Source organism: Berghia stephanieae, chromosome 1 (genome assembly GCF_034508935.2).
Source record: "Berghia stephanieae isolate SIO BIC M18660-M18661 chromosome 1, UCSD_Bste_1.3, whole genome shotgun sequence".
Taxonomy (NCBI): domain Eukaryota; kingdom Metazoa; phylum Mollusca; class Gastropoda; order Nudibranchia; family Aeolidiidae; genus Berghia; species Berghia stephanieae.
In genome coordinates, this window is record NC_088360.1 from 6327305 (window position 1) to 6346543 (window position 19239).

General features: G+C 31.2%; 2 protein-coding genes across 5 annotated transcripts in view; one reads left to right on the plus strand and one right to left on the minus strand.

Annotated features, from left to right (window-relative positions):
* LOC144966699 (regulator of G-protein signaling 7-like) overlaps positions 1-4365 on the minus strand; it is a 211838-nt gene extending 207473 nt beyond the window's left edge. For 2 of the 3 annotated variants that reach the window (XM_078903464.1, XM_078903482.1), the window contains exons 1-2: positions 3864-4365; positions 2658-2894 (exon numbers count right to left, since the gene is read on the minus strand). The gene's annotated coding sequence lies outside the window, so the exon portion shown is untranslated. Of the gene's footprint in view, positions 1-2657; positions 2895-3391 lie in introns of all 3 variants that reach the window. The other variant, XM_078903473.1, reaches the window with a different exon arrangement.
* A 2246-nt stretch (positions 4366-6611) lies between these two features.
* Positions 6612-15660, plus strand: LOC144963247 (transmembrane emp24 domain-containing protein 7-like). Of its 2 annotated transcripts, none has more exons than XM_078897108.1 (3): positions 6612-6714; positions 12812-13157; positions 13585-15660. In XM_078897108.1, the coding sequence occupies exons 2-3, from the start codon at positions 12859-12861 to the stop codon at positions 13952-13954; spliced, it is 669 nt and encodes a 222-aa protein (XP_078753234.1). In that variant the 5' UTR covers positions 6612-6714; positions 12812-12858; the 3' UTR covers positions 13955-15660. The 2 variants fall into 2 exon arrangements, with proteins under 2 accessions (XP_078753234.1, XP_078753241.1); XM_078897115.1 differs by having other exon boundaries at positions 12824-13157.
* Positions 15661-19239: the final 3579 nt, after the last annotated feature.

Consider the following 19239-nt stretch of genomic DNA (forward strand, 5'->3'; position numbering starts at 1 on the left):
CTAAGAGAGTCTCCGACAAGTTGAGAGTCATTTTAATCGATCGACTTTTGAAATAAAAAATTCCATTTATTCATCCCATAGGAGTAATTTGTCTCTATGGTCTATTCCAAGGCAGACTGGAATGCCCCAGGCGTCAATCGCAGTGCAGCGCTGCAAATTGAGCTAGGGCGATGTGACTTGCTCAAGGCCACACACGCAACGGCGGCTGATCGAACTTGGTCCTTTTCGGATAAGAAGCAAAGACCATGCCGCTGAGCCACAAAGTCATATAATAGGTAGGAACTCTGAATATATAGTTTTGATATCTTCAGATTTTTATTGGAAAAGTTTAGTGAGATGGTGGCATGGAGAAACTAATAGTTGTATGGTCAATTTTTTTAACCCCCAAAAAACACACGTAGTCTCAACTGTGAGGTAGTTTTATGACACGAGCAGCTTAGATAGTGAAGATAACGTTGGAACCTGGACTGGGTAAAGTTAACGGATGGACCCAGCATACCCTTCATCCATCAGGGGCAGCGTGGCTCAGATCTTTGCTTCGTACCCGAAAGGTACCGTGTTCGCTGCGCTGTGTAGCCAAGAATAAGCCACCTCTTTCTCTAGCTCAGTATGCGGTGCTACACAGCAGCTGACGCCTGGGCTATTTCAGCTTTCCCTTGGAACAGACCCTAAAGACAAATTTCCCCTATGGGATAAATAAAGGGAATTTTATTTGATTATATTCTATTCTATTTTATTTTGTTATACTCGTGTCCATCAGTTAGTGTGATGAATGTCGTAAATTGAGTGACTCCTTATTTTTGAAAAAAAAAAAAAACAAAAAAAGCAACTTTCGGTTTACCCAAACACACACCAAATAAATAAATGCTAGCCACGTAGAATCAAATGAAGCAGACCAAGAATGTTTTAAAATTATAAGAAATTACTTGATTTCACGACATTCAACATACTAGCTGATGGCCACATGTATTTTGTAGAAGTGACCTCCCATGAATGACCTTGACGCGGATACCTGAAAATAAAAGATGTCGACGACGAAGAAGACCTAAAAAGATGGGGAGGAGGGACAATGAACAAGAACATCAGAGGTAGGATTCAGGACACGGAGAGCAACCACTATCATTGCTGAAGACATTAAAACTAAGGGTACCTAAGTGAGACAACAAAACTGTAAAAAAAAATAATTTAAAACATAGAAAGTGTAAGGTGAGGTCCCATGTTTGAGAGTTTTTGCAAAGAAGAGTGTCATTTAAATCGATCGATATTTGAAGGACGGGTTTTCTGGCCTCTTTCCAGAGTATGGCAGTTAACAAGTTTTTAAAAAGTCAATTTCAACAACGCCCCCTTGGGTAAAACGTGTAGCAGGAGATAGAAAGATTGAGATTGCTCGAAGATAGAATAAATTATGATTTTTTTTTTTTATATGACTTGGTAGACAAAGGCATTAGATAGAGCGTATTTTGGGACACGCTGGTATGAAAACCTAGCGAACCTGAGTTCAATTATACAAACATCAGTAAATTTCAGGCAGTAAATGGGTGTGAAGTTTGATGTCAATTAAACCTGGCAAAGAGCACAGTATTTAAGGGCCTGATAGAGTCCTATCTAATGACCAGCAAAGAACACAGACCATTTTCTAAGAGAAGCAAGTGTTACAGTGGTCAAATATATTAAATATATAATTTGGTCGAGATGAAAGGCGTCTCGTTCTGTAACAAATTCAAGTGATACTGTGCGTGGTCAGTAAAAGGATGAGTGACATCAATCGCACAACTTTGGCAGCATACTTGATTAGAATACAGACAGCGGGGGACATTGTAAGAATGCAAAACTAAAAGGAGGCCAAGCAGGCAACTTGGGCAATCGGTTTCATCTGATCTAATGGAGGAACAATAAGTAGTATCAGGAAGCGGTGTGCATTAACCGACTGCGGAAACGTGCCATACCCATGGACAAATTCATTTTTTTATCATTATCATTTTAAAAATTCAATTTTAAGAATAAAAATCACTTTTTTCATCCCAAGGAGAAATTATTCTTTAGGTTCTATTATACGGGATAACTGTCTTTCCAAAATGCAAGGGCGAGGTGACTTGTTCGAGGCCATAAAGTGCAGCGATGGAAAGGGGGGGGGGGGGAAGGATCGAACTCGGCACCTCTTAGGTAGAAGCTAAAACCGTATGCTGTATAATGCTATTGAAAGAACTCCAAGCTTTTATTTAATTATATGATGAATGAAGTTAAGTTTTCTATAATGATTATTTTCACCACGTCAGTTTTGAAAAGATAAGTTACCATACAGACAGACACACACACACACACACACACACAAACACACACACATATTTATATATATATATATATATATATATATATATATATATATGTCTGAACTACAGGTCATCCATCAATAATTATTAAATTATATATATATATATATATATATATATATATATATATATATATATATATATATATATAATTTTATTTGAATATTATACTCACATCTGAGCGTAACAGGGTGTTTAATGTCGTTAGACCTATGTAACTTTGTAGATTATGATATGGCAAGGTATAACATCATTATTGCAATCATTAGCATAGAAAACCATCGTCAGCATTAACCTTATTCTCACAGTTGCTGTTATTATACTTACCAGTTAAAAAGTATCCACAGATAATGAAGCATCGGTTTTATCTGATGTCCGCACTCATGGCAAATACTCACAACTGAGATTCCAAGATCGAAATGGGACATTATCCACTGTCAACGAAACACAGATTGATCCACCGTAGCAATCATTATCAAAATCATAACCACTTACGTCCCTGTAACAATGGTATTATTACAATGATACATTGTTAAAAATCCAACATCGAAATAGAACCACAACCTATTATGAAGAACGATATGATATATTAAAAGGCAGATATATTATTATTCAGATTTATAACAAAAGTAGTGATATATTATGTATCCTCGTAGACTAGCAGGGTGGTCAATAATCTTATTGATTTACAGCTAAATTATACTGTCGCTGACCAGCTTGTTTCTTTTGGCAAATTCAGCTGCTGTAAATAGCGTCTCTATATTTTCTATCATTATTAGAATACTCTTATCATATATATATATATATATATTTATATATATTAAAGTATGATAATCTTACCTCTTTATTATAACTCTCGAATTTAAATGACGCTAAATCAATATGATACAATAATTTTAGAAAATGCAATTAAAATAATCGATAACCGGAAACTGTCGATGATCTTGGTTTGTTTTATAGGAAAATAATTCGTTGGATGATAAAATCCAGCGCGACACACACTACCCTCATTCAATGTGATATAGATATTTATATATAACTACATTGTTAATAAAACCTACTTGTGTAGACCGTTATATATAAGAATAAGTTAGCATTACTAACGTGCAAACCGATGTACTTTCCTATTATACCAGCAGCTGCTATATTTAGTTCCATAATCATTACAATGACGTTATTTATGAGTACATATTGGAAACGGTTTTACTTTAGATTATACAAAATGCACAGAGCATATTATACCATAATATATCTATTAAACTTCTCTGAAGCGACCAGGATTTCACTTTTATTTCACATCCCTGTAGCAAACTTCGTTAGGTTAAAAACACACATACACACAACAAATCACCCTTTAAGAATAACGATAATATTCCAATGAAATGGTCCTCCGTTTGTTATTAAAATAACAACAGTAAAAACTGAAAACACGATATTTCATGTTTTAGGCTGTATTTGTATAGCATTGTTCTATATGAGAAAATATTTGATGATAATGATAGTAATAATAATTATAAGAAGAAGAATATTAACCTATGCCTTCAACCGTCGCCCAGACAGAGTCTAAAGATTGCAATCACTGCTCCCTTCAGTTCCAGCCTCCCGCTCCTAGACTTAAAACCCGAAGAGAGCCGTTGTAAATACCCATCGTGCTCACGCACAACATCACCAGCACCACCACCACCATCTTCATCATCACCATCATCATCATCATCGTGCAAGGGCTCTCGCTCGCTCACTTTTACCTTGCCTTGGGCTGCGTCGCTTTTCTCTAATGCACGGGGTTTTAAACTCTAACAGAACGTTGTCATAGCGAGCAATGCAAATGGATATATTATTTTGATTCCGCTTTGCTCGTTCTCCGAATGATAATAATTACAATAACATCATCATTGCTAAGATTAAAAACAATAGTAACCACACAGTGCAGGAAGAGAAATAAATCAATAACACGCAACCCGACACACCACGCAAATACTGATGCGCGGCGAAAGCAAAACAGAACATGTGTAGTAGCAACCCCATCGCCACTCCCTCATCTATGCGAGCAGAGCACAGCTACTCACCCTCCATTTTGAATTGATTAGTAAGGAAATCGATGGCACAACAGCTGATTGGTTTAGAATACCGGGGCTGAGACTGTGTCAGCTGCTGGTTGGGGCTACCACCACCCTCCTCTCCCGTCCCAAGGTGCAAAATATATAATAAGTATTGCGTCAACTGGACAAGGCAGAAAACTCGTGGTTGCGCGTAGTGTTTGAACTACAGAATGGTTATCTCCCATCATCATCATCATCATCATCATCATCATCATCATCATCATCATCATCATACACTAACTCATCAGACATAAAGTCATATTGACCATCAATCATATCTTACATCACCATTAGCATAATCGTCGTCATCTGGTAACAAGTAATATAATAATGTATGGATTTGTGATATTATTATGTATTATGATAATGATGACTAAATATAAATATAATATAATGGTATGATGATGATGAATATGAGATGATGAATGCTATAATAATAATAATAATAATAATAATAATAATAAATAATAATAATTCATAATAATAATAATGATATTATAATAATCTTAATACATGAGAGATATAAAAATTATAAAAACATTAATAAAATATGATTCAACACCGTGTCATGCAGCGAGAACCGAAATGGGTCTTGTAGTAGATCTATGTCGCCATGGCGAGAGCATTTTTATATTTCTGTAACAGAACCATGCAAAATGTTCAACATGGAACATGTCAAGTGTATGTCGGCAATGACAACACGCTTTTTAATGATTTGTTAAACACATTACTTCCACATCGATAAATTCAGATGAGCATTCAACTTGCCAAGTTGTCCTTAACCTGGGACTTAAGCAAGATCTGAAGACCTACTGACAAATTGTGAAAAGACCATTCGTAATGCATGACACAAGAGCACTAATTAATGGACAGCACACATTACTGACAAAGCACTTGCTTTTGTTTTGACCAGAAACATTTTAATACAACCCTTGATCGATTAAAATGACCGTTTACTTATTTCAGACTGGGTTACTAGTTTAGGGTCATTTCGATCGATCAATATTTGAAGTATAATTATTCTGCCAACATATTATTTTTTAAATGCTCTTCGTCAGAATGCGCAGACTGATTGAGATATTGTACAGTTAACTTTAATAGCAACTTATAGATTGTAATTGAGCAAGCGACGGCGTGTTCGGCAACACGTGTTGTGGGATTAATTCAAAGTGCCATGTGTCATGGTGAGTGACTGTAAGATTTGGAAACGTCACCACACTTTAAATACTCACAATCGCAAAGCAGTTTAGAAGCACGGTTGCCAGTTTGGTATTTTATGCCACATTACAAACAATCGAAATCTTTTAAGTCATTTGGCATTGGAACATCAATTTGTGTTTTAAGAAAAGAAACACGTTTGCATATGTAAAAAAAGTATCATATCGTATCGTGTTAAGGGTGATTTAGACCAACTGGCCCTTTAATACCTGTGTATTGATTATTTCATTATCAAACATCATTTTGAATGTGTCCAAAGAAGAAGCATTTTTCGTTTCATACTTTATACTGTTCCAAAGTTTTACAGTTATATTAATAAAAAAATTCCCCTTATGCTAGTTTTGTATCTGTCAATAAATATTTTTAACCGGTCTCCTTTGGTGATTTTTGTACTCGAAAATGAAAAAAAAATCTGAAGTATCAAGTCAACCTCATGATGGACTAATTTATACAATTGAATGTGGTCTCCCCGAATTCTCCTATATTTAAGACTAGGTAAGTCCGTAATATACAACCTATTATATTTGTTCAACTTAAATTTATTATGACTTCAAGAAACATTCTCAAAGAAACGAGATGAGAAAATGAGTATTCATTTTTACCTCTATTTACATTTAATTTAAAAAATAATTCTTATATAAATGTCCCTCTTCCATAAAACTAGTTAGAGGCAGAGGTCTAGACACCACGTCGGTATAGTATTATTTTTGGACAAACCAGATGGAAACAAAACATTTACGCAAAATTATCAAAATTACAATCTTAGCACTTTATGCAACCACATCCACACACCCCAATTTAATGCATTTTATTTTTGTCAAATGTTATAATTTATACTCCCAGGTCTAGTGTCAGCTTATGATCTTTTTATAATATCGATTTAAGACGATTGGTCACACAATTCTAAGTCGTGTTTGGCATTTCTGATCATAATCGGCCTGGCAACTCTATTTGACAGAGGCCACTTGAAATCAACGTCAATAAGGAAATATTAGTTCAATCTTCTGGTTTGTAGTAGTCTAATGTTATTCTTGGAGCTTAAATGAAATTTTAGTTGTTCTTGGCTGGTAAGTGAGATTTTAACTTTTGTTCTAAATAGTATTTATTTATATTACATTTCTATTTATATTATTATATTAGTTACATTAAACAAAGAGTTAAGCAACTATATAATTTGTCAAAATTGTTCTATCAAGTTACCTATATTTATTTGTTTACACATGAATTTATTTAACTATCAAAATAGGCGTTTGATTGTTATTATCACCTTTACATATCTATCATTGCTATTGCTAGTAGTGCGCTATAGATGAACTGGATATTTTAAAATCGTGCTTAGGCAAACATGTTGAGAGACATTTTATTATTCAGATTATCATCCTCATCATTGTTATCATCATTATCATTATTATTATTATTATTATATTATTATTATTATTATTATTATTATTATTATTATTATTATTTATTATTATTATTATTATTATTATTATTTATTATTATTATTATTATATTTATTATTATTATTATTATTATTATTATTATTATTTATTATTATTATGTATTTGTTAGTAGTAGTAGTAGTAGTAGTAGTAGTAGTAGTAGTGTAGTAGTAGTAGTAGTAGTAGTAGTAGTAGTAGTAGTAGTAGTAGTAGTAGTAGTAGTAGTAGTAGTAGTAGTAGTTAGTAGTAGTAGTAAGTAGTGTAGAAGTAGTAGTAGTATTACCAGTATATATATCACATCATCATCATCATCATCATCATCATCATCATCATCATCATCATCATCCATCATCATCATCATTACTATTTTATTATTATTATACTATTATTATTATTACTATATTATTATATTATTATTATTATTATTATTATTATTAGTAGTAGTAGTAGTAGTAGTAGTAGTAGTAGTAGTAGTAGTAGTAGTAGTAGTAGTAGTAGGTAGAGAGTAGGGAGGAGGAGGAGGTAAGGGGAGGGAGGAGGAGGAGGATAAGGAGAGGGTAGGAGGTAGTAGTAATAATATAATATTACCATAATCATCATCATCATCTTCATCCCTCATCATAATCATCATCACCATCATACTATTTTTTACTATTATTATTATTATATTATTATTATTATTATTATTTTATTATTATTATTATATTATTATTATTATTATTATTATTATTATTGTTATTATTATTATTATTTTATTATATTATTATCATTTATTATTTCATTATTATTATTTCTTATTCATTTCTTATTCTTCTTCTTCTTTTCTTCTTCTTCTTCTTCTTCTTCTTCTCTCTTCTTCTTCTTCTTCTTCTTCTTCTTCTTCTCTTCTTTATTTCTTCTTTTTTATTATTATTATTTATTATTATTATTATTATTATTATTATTATTATTATTATTATTATTATTATTATTATTATTATTATTATTATTATTATTATATTATTATTATTATATTATTATTATTATTATCGTTTATTGTTATTATTATCATATTATTATTATTATTATTATTATTATTATTATTATTGTTATTATTATATATTATTATTATTATTATTATTATTATTATTATATTATTATTATTATTATTATTATTATTATTATTCTATTATTATTATGTATAGTCATAGTTATTTAATGATGTGCAGATTGAGTATTTAATATTCTGTGAACAGTTAGTGTGTTGTAAAAAAAGAAATAAGATACTATCCTAACAACAAGCCTTTGATAACAAAAGATCTAAAACTTTTATTGAACCAAAATAAAACTCTCTTTACGGGTGGAAACAAAAATATCTTAAAACAAAACAAAAAGAGATAAAGAGAGTAATATCTAGTTGTAGAGACAAGTACAAAAATAAAATTGAAAAATTCTTTTCTTTTGGGGATATAAAGGACACGTGGCGGGGCTTAAAACTGCTGTTAACTATAATCCAAAGCCCACGATTATACCAGAAGATATCGAAATTGAAACTCTAAATAAATTTTATTCACGTTTCGACACAGCAAACAAATTTAATATTGAAAATGTAAAACATAAATTAGACAGGGCTTTGGAAGATGAAATGATTATTGAGGTCAGTGAAGAAGAAACGAGATACGTATTTTCGAAATTAAATGAGAGGAAGGCTGCTGGGCCGGATGGATTGAAAGGAAAATTATTAAAAGAATGTGCCCATCAGCTTACCCCCATTTATACACATATTTTAACATGTCCCTTCAATGCGTTTCGATCCCTGAAATTTGGAAAACTTCAAAAATTATTCCTGTTCCAAAAAAAAAAAGAAAAAAAATGAATCAATGAACGATCTCAGACATGCTGCAATGACTTCAATAGTTATGAAATCTTTAGAAAAACTTGTTCTTGTTAAAATTAGTAACCAGTTTTATGCCACTGAGTGATAGTCATCAATATGCTTACAAACCAGGACGTGGCGTATAGGATGCCATTCTGTTGTTTACAAACAACATCTACAGGCATCTAGATCACGCTAAGAGCTATTGCAGATTGCTTTTTGCAGATTTATCTTCAGCGTTCAATACAATACAACCTCAGTTGGTTTTTCAAAAATTGACTCGTCTGAATTTAAACAAGTATATAATTGCTTGGGTGCTCGAATTTCTTACGGAGATATCACAATAAGTTCAAATAGAACAAAACATATCTTCCTGTATAACTACAAATACTGGTGCTCCTCAAGGTTGTGTATTATCCCCTGTATTATTCACGATATACACGAATAATTGTAGAAGTCAAAACCTGAATGTGCCTTTATTAAAGTTTTCAGATGACACCGCTCTTCAAGGCCTCATAAAAAAATGGCAACGAAGTGGCTTATAGACAAGAAATTGATAGATTTATGTCCTGGCGTGATGCCCACCACATAGAGCTTAACATAAGCAAGACAAAGGAGCTAGTGATTGACTTTAGGAGAGTGAAGGAACCGATAGAACCGTTAAAATTAAAGGACCAATTCGTCCAGCGAATTCCCCACTATAAATACCTTGGTGTAACGATTGATGACAGGCTCAAGTGGGATGAACACTTGAAAAGAATTAGGCCTAAGATGTGCAGACTAATCTTTTATCCAAACTTTCTCAGTTTAGAATAGATAAAACCCTCTGCACATTATTTTATAAAGCAGTAAACGAAAGTGTCTTATCATTTTGTATAACAGCTTGGGGAGGCAATTGCTTAGCAGTGGAAAGGAACAAAATAAATTCAAATATTAAAAAATCCATTAAATGCTCTATAAATGATGTTGACGATGTAGATCTTTTATACGAGAAACTTTGTATTTGTAAAATAATTATAATATTAAATGACCAGAATCATCCTCTAAGAATATCAATTATTATGTCAGGAAGGAGTGGTCGCCCTTTCTCTATTTCAACAAAAACAGAGAGACACCGAAAATCCTTTCTGCCGTCCAGTATTAGGCTAACACCAAGCAATAATAATTTTATATATATTTCGCATTTTTACTTTCAAATAATGTAAATATTGTTGTTTTTTTTTAATTAATTAATTTATTTTTATTTTTATTTTTTAAAATTTATTAATTTATCTGTTTTGCAATCTTTTCAATTTTCAATTTATAGTGACAGTTTTAACTATTTTACATTATTGAAATTATTCATATTATAAAGACGGCTCTGGTTGTGGAGCTGCTCCTTTTTATATATACTTACATCATATTTCCATTATATTTTTATTCTATTATGTAAATTATAACACGTCTGTACAAAAAATTTCCTTTTTGGGATGCAATAAAGTATTATTATTATTATTTATTATTATTATTATTATTATTATTATTATTATTATTATTATTATTATTATATATATTATTATTATTATTATTATTATTATTATATTATTATTATTATTATTATTATTATTATCATTATATTATCATTATTATTATTATTATTATAGTATAGTAGTAGTAGGTAGTAGCAGGTAGTAGTAGTAGTAGTAGTAGTAGTAGTAGTAGTAGTAGTAGTAGTAGTAGTAGTATAGTAGTAGTAAGTAGTAGTAGTAGTAGTAGTAGTAGAGTAAGAAGAGAGAAGAAGAGTAGTAGTAGTAGTAGTAGTAGTAGTAGTAGTAGTAGTAGTAGTAGTAGTAGTAGTAGTAGTAGTAGAGAGAAGAAATAAAGTAGTAGTTAGTAGTATGTAGTAGTAGTAGTATTAGTAGTATAGTTAGTAGTATAGTAGTATGTAGTAGTCATTATCATTATTATCATTATTATTATTATTATTATTATTATCATATTATTATTATTATTATTATTATTATTATTCATTATTATTATTATTATTATTATTATTATTATTATTTTATTTATTATTATTATTATTATTATGATATTATTATCATTATTATCATTATTATCTATTATTATTATTATTATTATTATTATTATTATTATTATTATATTTTATTATCATTATTATTATTATTATATATATTATTATTATTATTATTATTATATTATTTATTATTATCATTATGATAATTATCATTATTATCATTATTATTATTTTCATTATTATTATTGTTAATATTATTATATTATTATTATTATTATTATTATTATTATTATTATTATTATTATTATTATTATTATCATTATTATTATTATATTATCATTATTATTATTATTATTATATATTATTATTATTTTATTATTTATTATTATTATTATTATTATTATATTATTATTATTATATATAATTATTATTATTATTATTATTTTATATTATTACTATTATTATATTATTGCTACTAAGTACATTGTAAAAAAATTATATTTTTATTCATTATTATTATTTTCATTGTTATATATAATTATATAATATTATATATATAATAATAATAATAATAATATAATTAATAATAATATAATAATATATAATATAGTAAATAATAAGTAAAAGTATAAGAAATAGAAGAAATAGAAGAATAAAATGAAGAATAGATGAAGAGAAGAAGAAGAAAAGAAGAAGAAGAAGAAGAAAAGATGAAGAAGAAGAAGAAGAAAGAAGAAGAAGAAGAAGAAGAAGAAGAAGAAGAAGAAGAAGAAGAAGAAGAAAAGAAGAAGAAGAAAAGAAGAAGAAGAAGAAGAAGAAGAAGAGAAGAAGAAGAAGAAAAAGAATAAGAAGAAGAAGAATAAAAGAAAAGAAAAGTAAAAATAAGTAAAAGATGAAGAAGAAGAAGAAGAAGAAAATGAGATGAGAAGAAGAAGAATAGAATAAGAAGAAGAAGAAGAAGAAGAAGAAGAAGAAGAAGAAGAAAGAAGAAGAAGAAGAAGAAGAGAAGAAGAAGAAGAAGAAGAAGAAGAAGAAGAAGAAGAGAGATAGAAAAGAAAAGAAAGAAGAAGAAAAGAAGAAAGAAAAGAAAGAAGAAGAAAGAGAGAAGAAGAAGAGAAGAAGAAAGAGAAGAAGAAGAAGAAGAAGAAGAAGAAGAAGAAGAGAAGAAGAAGAAGAAGAAGAAGAAGGAAGAAGAAGAAGGAAGAAGAAGAGAAGAAGAAGAAGAAGAAGAAGAAGAAGAAGAAGAAGAAGAGAAGAAGAAGAAGAAAAGAAGAAGAGAAGAAGAAGAAGAAGAAGAAGAGGAAAAGGGAGGAGTAATAATAATAATAATAATAATAATAATAATAATAATAATAATAATAATAATAATAATAATAATAATAATAATAATAATAATGATGATGATGATGATGATGATGATGATAATAATAATAATATTTAGAAGAAGAAGAAGAAGAAGAAGAAGAAGAAGAAGAAGAAGAAGAAGAAGAAGAAGAAGAAGAAGAAGAAGAAGAAGAAGAAGAAGAAATGAGTAGATAAATAACTAAATATATGATAAACAAATAAAATAGTGTGAAAGGTAAACTGACCTATTAGCATCACAACAGTGCTGATTGCGATCCATCGAAGGAACTAATCATAAGTTTATTTGTCAAAATAATAAAAAGATATACAAATTTAGTCATCCTTTGTTTTCATTGTTTCATTCTTTGTTTTTTAAGGTTAAGAAAAAACTCATTCTCCCATAAATTGTATTTAGTTTGACTAACTTATTTATTGTTAAGCTTAAAATCAGGTTCATTCCAGTATAGAACTGTTTTGAGTTAATTGGTCACATGTTGACTTTCTAGATGTGTTCTCAGGTTATTTTGGAAAAGTAAACCTGAACTGGATCAAGATGGACAAATTATCACAATGGCTATTGCTTTGGACGTGCATGATTGCAAGTGTGTCATCCTACTTCAAGAGGGAGAGTTTTGTAATCATTCTCGCCGCTAAAGAAACAACTTGCCTGAGCAAGACCTTTGACAACAATGTCAAGATCATCTTCGAATATTACGTGACTGAGGGTGGCAACAAGGACGTGGACGCCAAAGTCGTGTCTCCCAACGGCATGGTCATTTACAAAGAGTTCCAGTCGAGCGGGGATGAGATTTCATTCTATGCCCAGAACGGAGATTTCAAATTTTGCTTCGGGTGAGATTTCAAAATAAAGGTGACATTTAAATTTGAAATAATTAAATATTAACTGTTTAGAGCAGACTAATAAAGCAAGAATTTGTGTTGGTCTTCTATAGCATCTTTCGTACTTTATACTCAAAATTGTAGCGACGTGGCATTGTCGGGAGGAGGAGAAGGAGGAGGAGGAGGAGGAAGAGGTGGTGGTGGTGGAGGAGGATAGATAGCTTTCTATAGAGAGTGATTTCTAATCATCTAATTTTTATTTATTTATTGTCGACAGTGCTTAGTTATATTTTCTCAATTCTTAAAATAGCTGTTCCGTAGATATTACAAGACTATTTTTGTCTTATTACCTTTATTCTTCCTCTGGCTATTATTAATTAAGAATATTTTCAACATTAAATTGTAATTCATAAGTGTGTTTTTTGTCATATTTTTACAGTAATGAATTTTCAAGATTTCTGGGCAAACGTGTATCCTTCAATATTCGACCGTTCAGTCAGGCCTCCCTGTCGGAGATGATCGGGCAGAACGAACCCAGGGTGAAGAAAGAGGACGAATCTCTGTGCGATGACATATATAGTATGATGATGGCGGTTGGGGATTTTCAGATGAAGTACAGAGTACGAGAGGCCACGGGGCGTTACGTGGCTGAAGCTCTCAATAAGAGAGTCATGTGGTGGTCAGCATTCCAGGCCATTTTGATTTTCATAACCGGTTTCGGGCAAGTTATCGTGTTCAAGAGATTTTTCAATGAGACTAAACCAACTCCATTGAAGGAACCAACGGCAGATTATATTGTTACCACGTGATGCTTCGGTGTTGTTTTTTGAGGATTTTTTTGCTTTGTTTTTATTTGATTGCTTGTTTTTTTTTTTCTTCACATTTCAGATATTACTCATACAAATGTATTGTTATATTAATTCATACTATCTAATTCATTGATAATTATTTAAATTGTCAATAATTTTTCGTCATTGTTTTGTCAAGTAACCAGTAATATCAATAACTTTTTATTAATGACCCAATTTTGTCAATAACTTTTAGTCAAGTAACCAATTATGTCAATAATTTGTTGTCAACTGCCAATGATGTTAATAACGCCATATCAAATAACCAATGATGTCAATAAGTTAGTTGGTTTTTTTTTGCCAAGTAACCAATGATGTCAACAATTTTTCGTCAAGTTTTTTTTGTTTGGTCAAATAACCAGTTAGTTCAATTTAAATTCCGCAATCCAAAGTTTTCAGAAGTGAACCAATTTGATTATTATATGATTATTTTATTGTTTTCGTTATTTCTTTTTAAAAATTCCTTGCTAAAGACATAACGTTAAAACAGTTATCAAAATATGGAATCAATGATATGCAAATTATGTGGTTCAGTCCATTTGTTTTGTTGTTAACAGAGAACACAATGATACTTAATGTTTTCTAAGAGTAAGCATTTAATTTCTCAAGCATGATACTACTCGTTCTAGAAACCATTATAACAGTGGGACATTGGCATTGCTTTCATGAATAGATGCCAACCTGTCTGAATTGCAGGCCTCCACATTTTGAGCAACGTTCACCATTTTTTTTTTTGTACACAGATGTTCTAAATATTGTGTAATGTAATTGTACGTCCAATATATATATATATATCGTTAATAGAGAGCACAATAGCTCACATCAGAACGAAATAATAAGAATGATTAATAAGATTTTTATGTTACATTCTCTAGTGCAGATAAGAAATGCAATGCAAGATTTATGCATTATCATCATCATCACCACACTTATCATTAATATTTATCATCATCATCATCATCATCATCATCATCATCATCATCATCATCATCATTATATTATTATTATTATTATCATTATTATTATTATTATTATTATTATTATTATTATTATTATTATTATTATTAATATTATCATCATCATCATCATTACTATTACTATTATAATCATCAGCAGCGTCATTAGTAAATATTACAATTATAATTAACGCCCAAACAACAAAATGGTAGAGCACAAAATTCAATGATTGCCACGTAGCGCTCTTACGATGCCTATCTAAATAGCGTTTCGTTTACATTCTGATATTTAGGCCTCTTTGTTGTCATCAAAAAAGGATAGTGCCACGGGTTTTTTTTTTTGGTTTTTTTTGTTTTTTTTTTATTGCAATCATGTTTTGTCAACGAAACTAGAGAATCTAAAATGGCTTTTCAATAATGCGCATTATTCCCATTTGTTAATTATGTGTATCTAACTATTTCAAAATTTGTTAGGAGTGTTTCCATGTCCTGAAAAATATACTTTTAGCGTTCTTTGTTTTTGTGGACACGTGACCTTGGATCCATGAGTATAAAGATCATCACCATCATTCTCATCACCACCATTATCATCATCGTCGTGCCATCATTATCATTATTGCAAATCATTTGTACATCCTTTCCCCATAATAATATAACAATATAACTTCTCATTCCTTTATTGTTTATAAAATAAAAAGGAATATTTGCCCATTGATGACTTCTTCAATTCATTAACAAATAAAACAAATAAATTGCTAAACTCTGCTTGTCCACTTTGAACAATCTCATTACGTTCTTTATTAAAAGCTAGCTCAGAATTACCTGAAAGAGCTGCAAGTCCTTTAATTCTCTCAAAACAGAACAAAATTAATAATCAGAATGTCTGAGGCTCGATCCCCAGTCGAGGTCAACTGATTTTTTGGGATGCTTTTTTTTTTCTTGAATTTTTCTTTCTGGCTTTGTCTGGCACCTTTCATACACACTTGTTCAGTTCTTTGTAGAACAAAAACAAACATGCTTACTACTTTATACTTATTAGAATTGCCTTTAATTTTCTTGGGCTCAGATAAACTCTACCGATATAATATTATGGTCGGTTTCAATGACAAGTAGTAGTAGGTTATACCACATCGTTTAAAGGGTTTTAACAAGGTTATACAGATGCCATTTTAATTATCATTATAATATTAGACAACTTGTATTTGAGGAGATAACTTCCAAAGCCTGGTAATTGATAGGTAAATAGAAAATGAGTTAGCAATCTCCTTCCATATATATATATATATATATATATATATATATATATATATATATATATATATATATATATATATATATATCTCATCTCATGTAGTTCCATATCTGAAGCAGACGTCGGAGGTCATCTTCCGCCAAGCTGATCTATCTCTTGCCAATTCTATTAAAGCAGCGCCACCTTTCTCAGCTTCATCTGTCCAAGTTCTTATCCCTTTCAAATACGTTATTCTTTGTCTTCCTCTTATTCTTTTTCCATTCATCTTTCCAGTCAAGGCGAGTATTTCCAAACCAGGGTGGCGGATAATGTGTCCTAAAAATTCCATTTGGCGTTTGATGATTTTTGTTATCAGTGATCTTTTTCTGTTTGCCATTTCTAAAATTTCTTCATTTCTTTTCCTTTCCATCCATGACACCCTCATCATTCTTCTGTAAAACCACATTTCCACTGCCTCCAGTCTTTTAACCATGGTCTTGTTTATGGTCCAGCTCTCACAACCATATAGCAGCACAGACAGTACATAGCAATCCAGGACTTTGATTTTTGTTTTCATGCTAATATTCCTGTTTTTCATAATTGTATGCAGCTGGTTGAATGCATTCTTCGCCATACCTATTCTTTTCTTTATTTCACAATCTGATTTTCCATTGGATGTTACATTGAAGCCTAAATATTTGAAACATTCAACTTGTTGTATTGTTTGTCCTCTGCTTGTTATTACACAGGCTGGTGGGTTATTATTTTTATATATATATATATATATATATATATATATATATATAATGTGATCAATTATATTGCGCAATATCTACTAAACTTGCTCAAAGTGCTTTACAAGAGGTCCCTGGCCAACTTCAACACTCATCATGTCGGACGAGACATGACGCCTGCACGCTAGTAAAGTACTTTCCGTCCTGTCTAACAGATGCATTCACTGCTTAGTATACAGGGAGGTCAGAAAAGTAATCTCGACTGCACCCGTTTTGTTTTGTTTGTTTTTAAGGGTTTTACGGCGCTTGCGACACATTTAGGTTATATCAGCGCCAGTAAAAAGGAAGAAAATGGGATAATAAAAAGTTCTAGAATTACAATTAAAGCACCCAAGAGAAAGGAAGACAAAGGGGAACTGGGAACAAAAAGGGATCAGATGCAGATTCCAAGAGCAAACCATCAATGGACTTAGTTTGAGATCACCTATAAGTCTCATCCGGACGCAAGCACAAAATCCAACAAAGAGGAATACACTCAAATGCTTACATTATACATTAAAAATAACAAACATAATAATACATAACAGAGAGATGATTTACAAGGAAAAAAAATATCATCTCCCAAAACAATAACTATGCATTTGACTGTTTCCCTCCCAGCCAAGGAATTCCAGCCAGGGTCAGGACAAAACCAAGTAATCTCATTCCAAGACAAAGACAGAAAACAATTGGAAAACGGGTATGGTGGGATAGAAGACACAGCATGTACCTCCCTGCCCACTATGGGAGGTCAGGATCCCCACCCAGCGACTGCACCCGGGATCTGTTTTTTTTTGTTTTTAAGGATTTTACGGCGCTTCCAACACATTTAGGTTATATCAGCGCCAGTAAAAAGGAAGAAAATGGGATAGTAAAAAGTTATAGAATTACAATTAAAGCACCCAAGAAAAAGTAAGACGTAGGGGAACTAGGAACAAATAGGGATCAGATGTAGATTCCAAGAGCATACCACCAATGTACTTAGTTTGAGATCACCTTTAAGTCTCATCCGGACACAAGCACAAAATCCAACAAAGAGGAATACACTCAAATGCTTACATTATACATTAAAAATAACAAACATAATAATACATAACAGAGAGATGATTTACAAGGAAAAAAAAATATCATCTCCCAAAACAATAACTATGCATTTGACTGTTTCCCTCCCAGCCAAGGAATTCCAGCCAGGGTCAGGACAAAACCAAGTAATCTCATTCCAAGACAAAGACAGAAAACAATTGGAAAACGGGTATGGTGGGATAGAAGACACAGCATGTACCTCCCTGCCCACTATGGGAGGTCAGGATCCCCACCCAGCGACTGCACCCGGGATCGATTTCGGTCCCTTTACGTATGAATCGAGGGCTGTTAGGATCGTCCTTGGAAAGTCTCATTTTGATGACACCAAAGCTGTGCTTATTTCCCGCCATTGGCTATCTGTGAAAGCCAGGATGAAGTGCATATTGCTCTTACTCATTTTCATGTAGTTCAATCTTCTGCCCCTCTTTTCAAGACTTTCTTCAGCCTTATGTTCCGAAGCGTAATTTAAGATCGCAAGACTCAAAACTGCTAGTAGTACCGAAAACAATTATTATTATTATTATTATTATTATTATTATTATTATTATTATTATTATTATTATTATTATTATTATTATTATTATTATTATTATTATTATTTATCAGCTGAGATAAGCCGACATTTTAAATGAGGGCATTGATCTGAAAGACAAGGAAGACAAATTGTATTTTCTTTTAGACCACTTAATTGACGACCATAACAAAGCGAATTTCTAAGATATGATACTGAAATTAACCCCCTCAATTAAAAATAATACATTTTTTAAGATTAAAGAGAAGAACAAGAAAATTTGAGATTGTGTGCAGAACGAAACTAGACTTTATTTTTTTTTTCTTCTTTTAAAAAAATGAGAGAAAGTTAAGACATGAGCTTTGGGAGTTTAAAAGAATGAACTAAAAGATATAGGAACATTCATATTGCGCATTTCCACGGATTTACCATGCTCAATGCGCTTCAAAATATTTTATTTATTCCCCTAGCAGACCACATGGAACCATATTACCAGTCGGCATTTTATGCGTCTTTTTGTACTAACACTCTATTGATGATCCATCACCGTCTAATGCGAGTAATCGTCCATACCTGAGTCGAGTGGGGTAATGTGTCTGAAGTTAATTACCAAAGGACACAATGGAAGGACCAGAATTTTCCACGATTAGTCACCCATCCAGCCACTGACAACGCTTAACATTGCTTGATTT

Coding starts and splice junctions, on each gene's coding strand:
- LOC144963247 (XM_078897108.1), top strand. CDS start 12,859: ATGGACAAATTATCACAATGGCTATTGCTTTGGACGTGCATGATTGCA. Junction 13,158..13,584: donor GATTTCAAATTTTGCTTCGG/GTGAGATTTCAA, acceptor ATATTTTTACAG/TAATGAATTTTCAAGATTTC.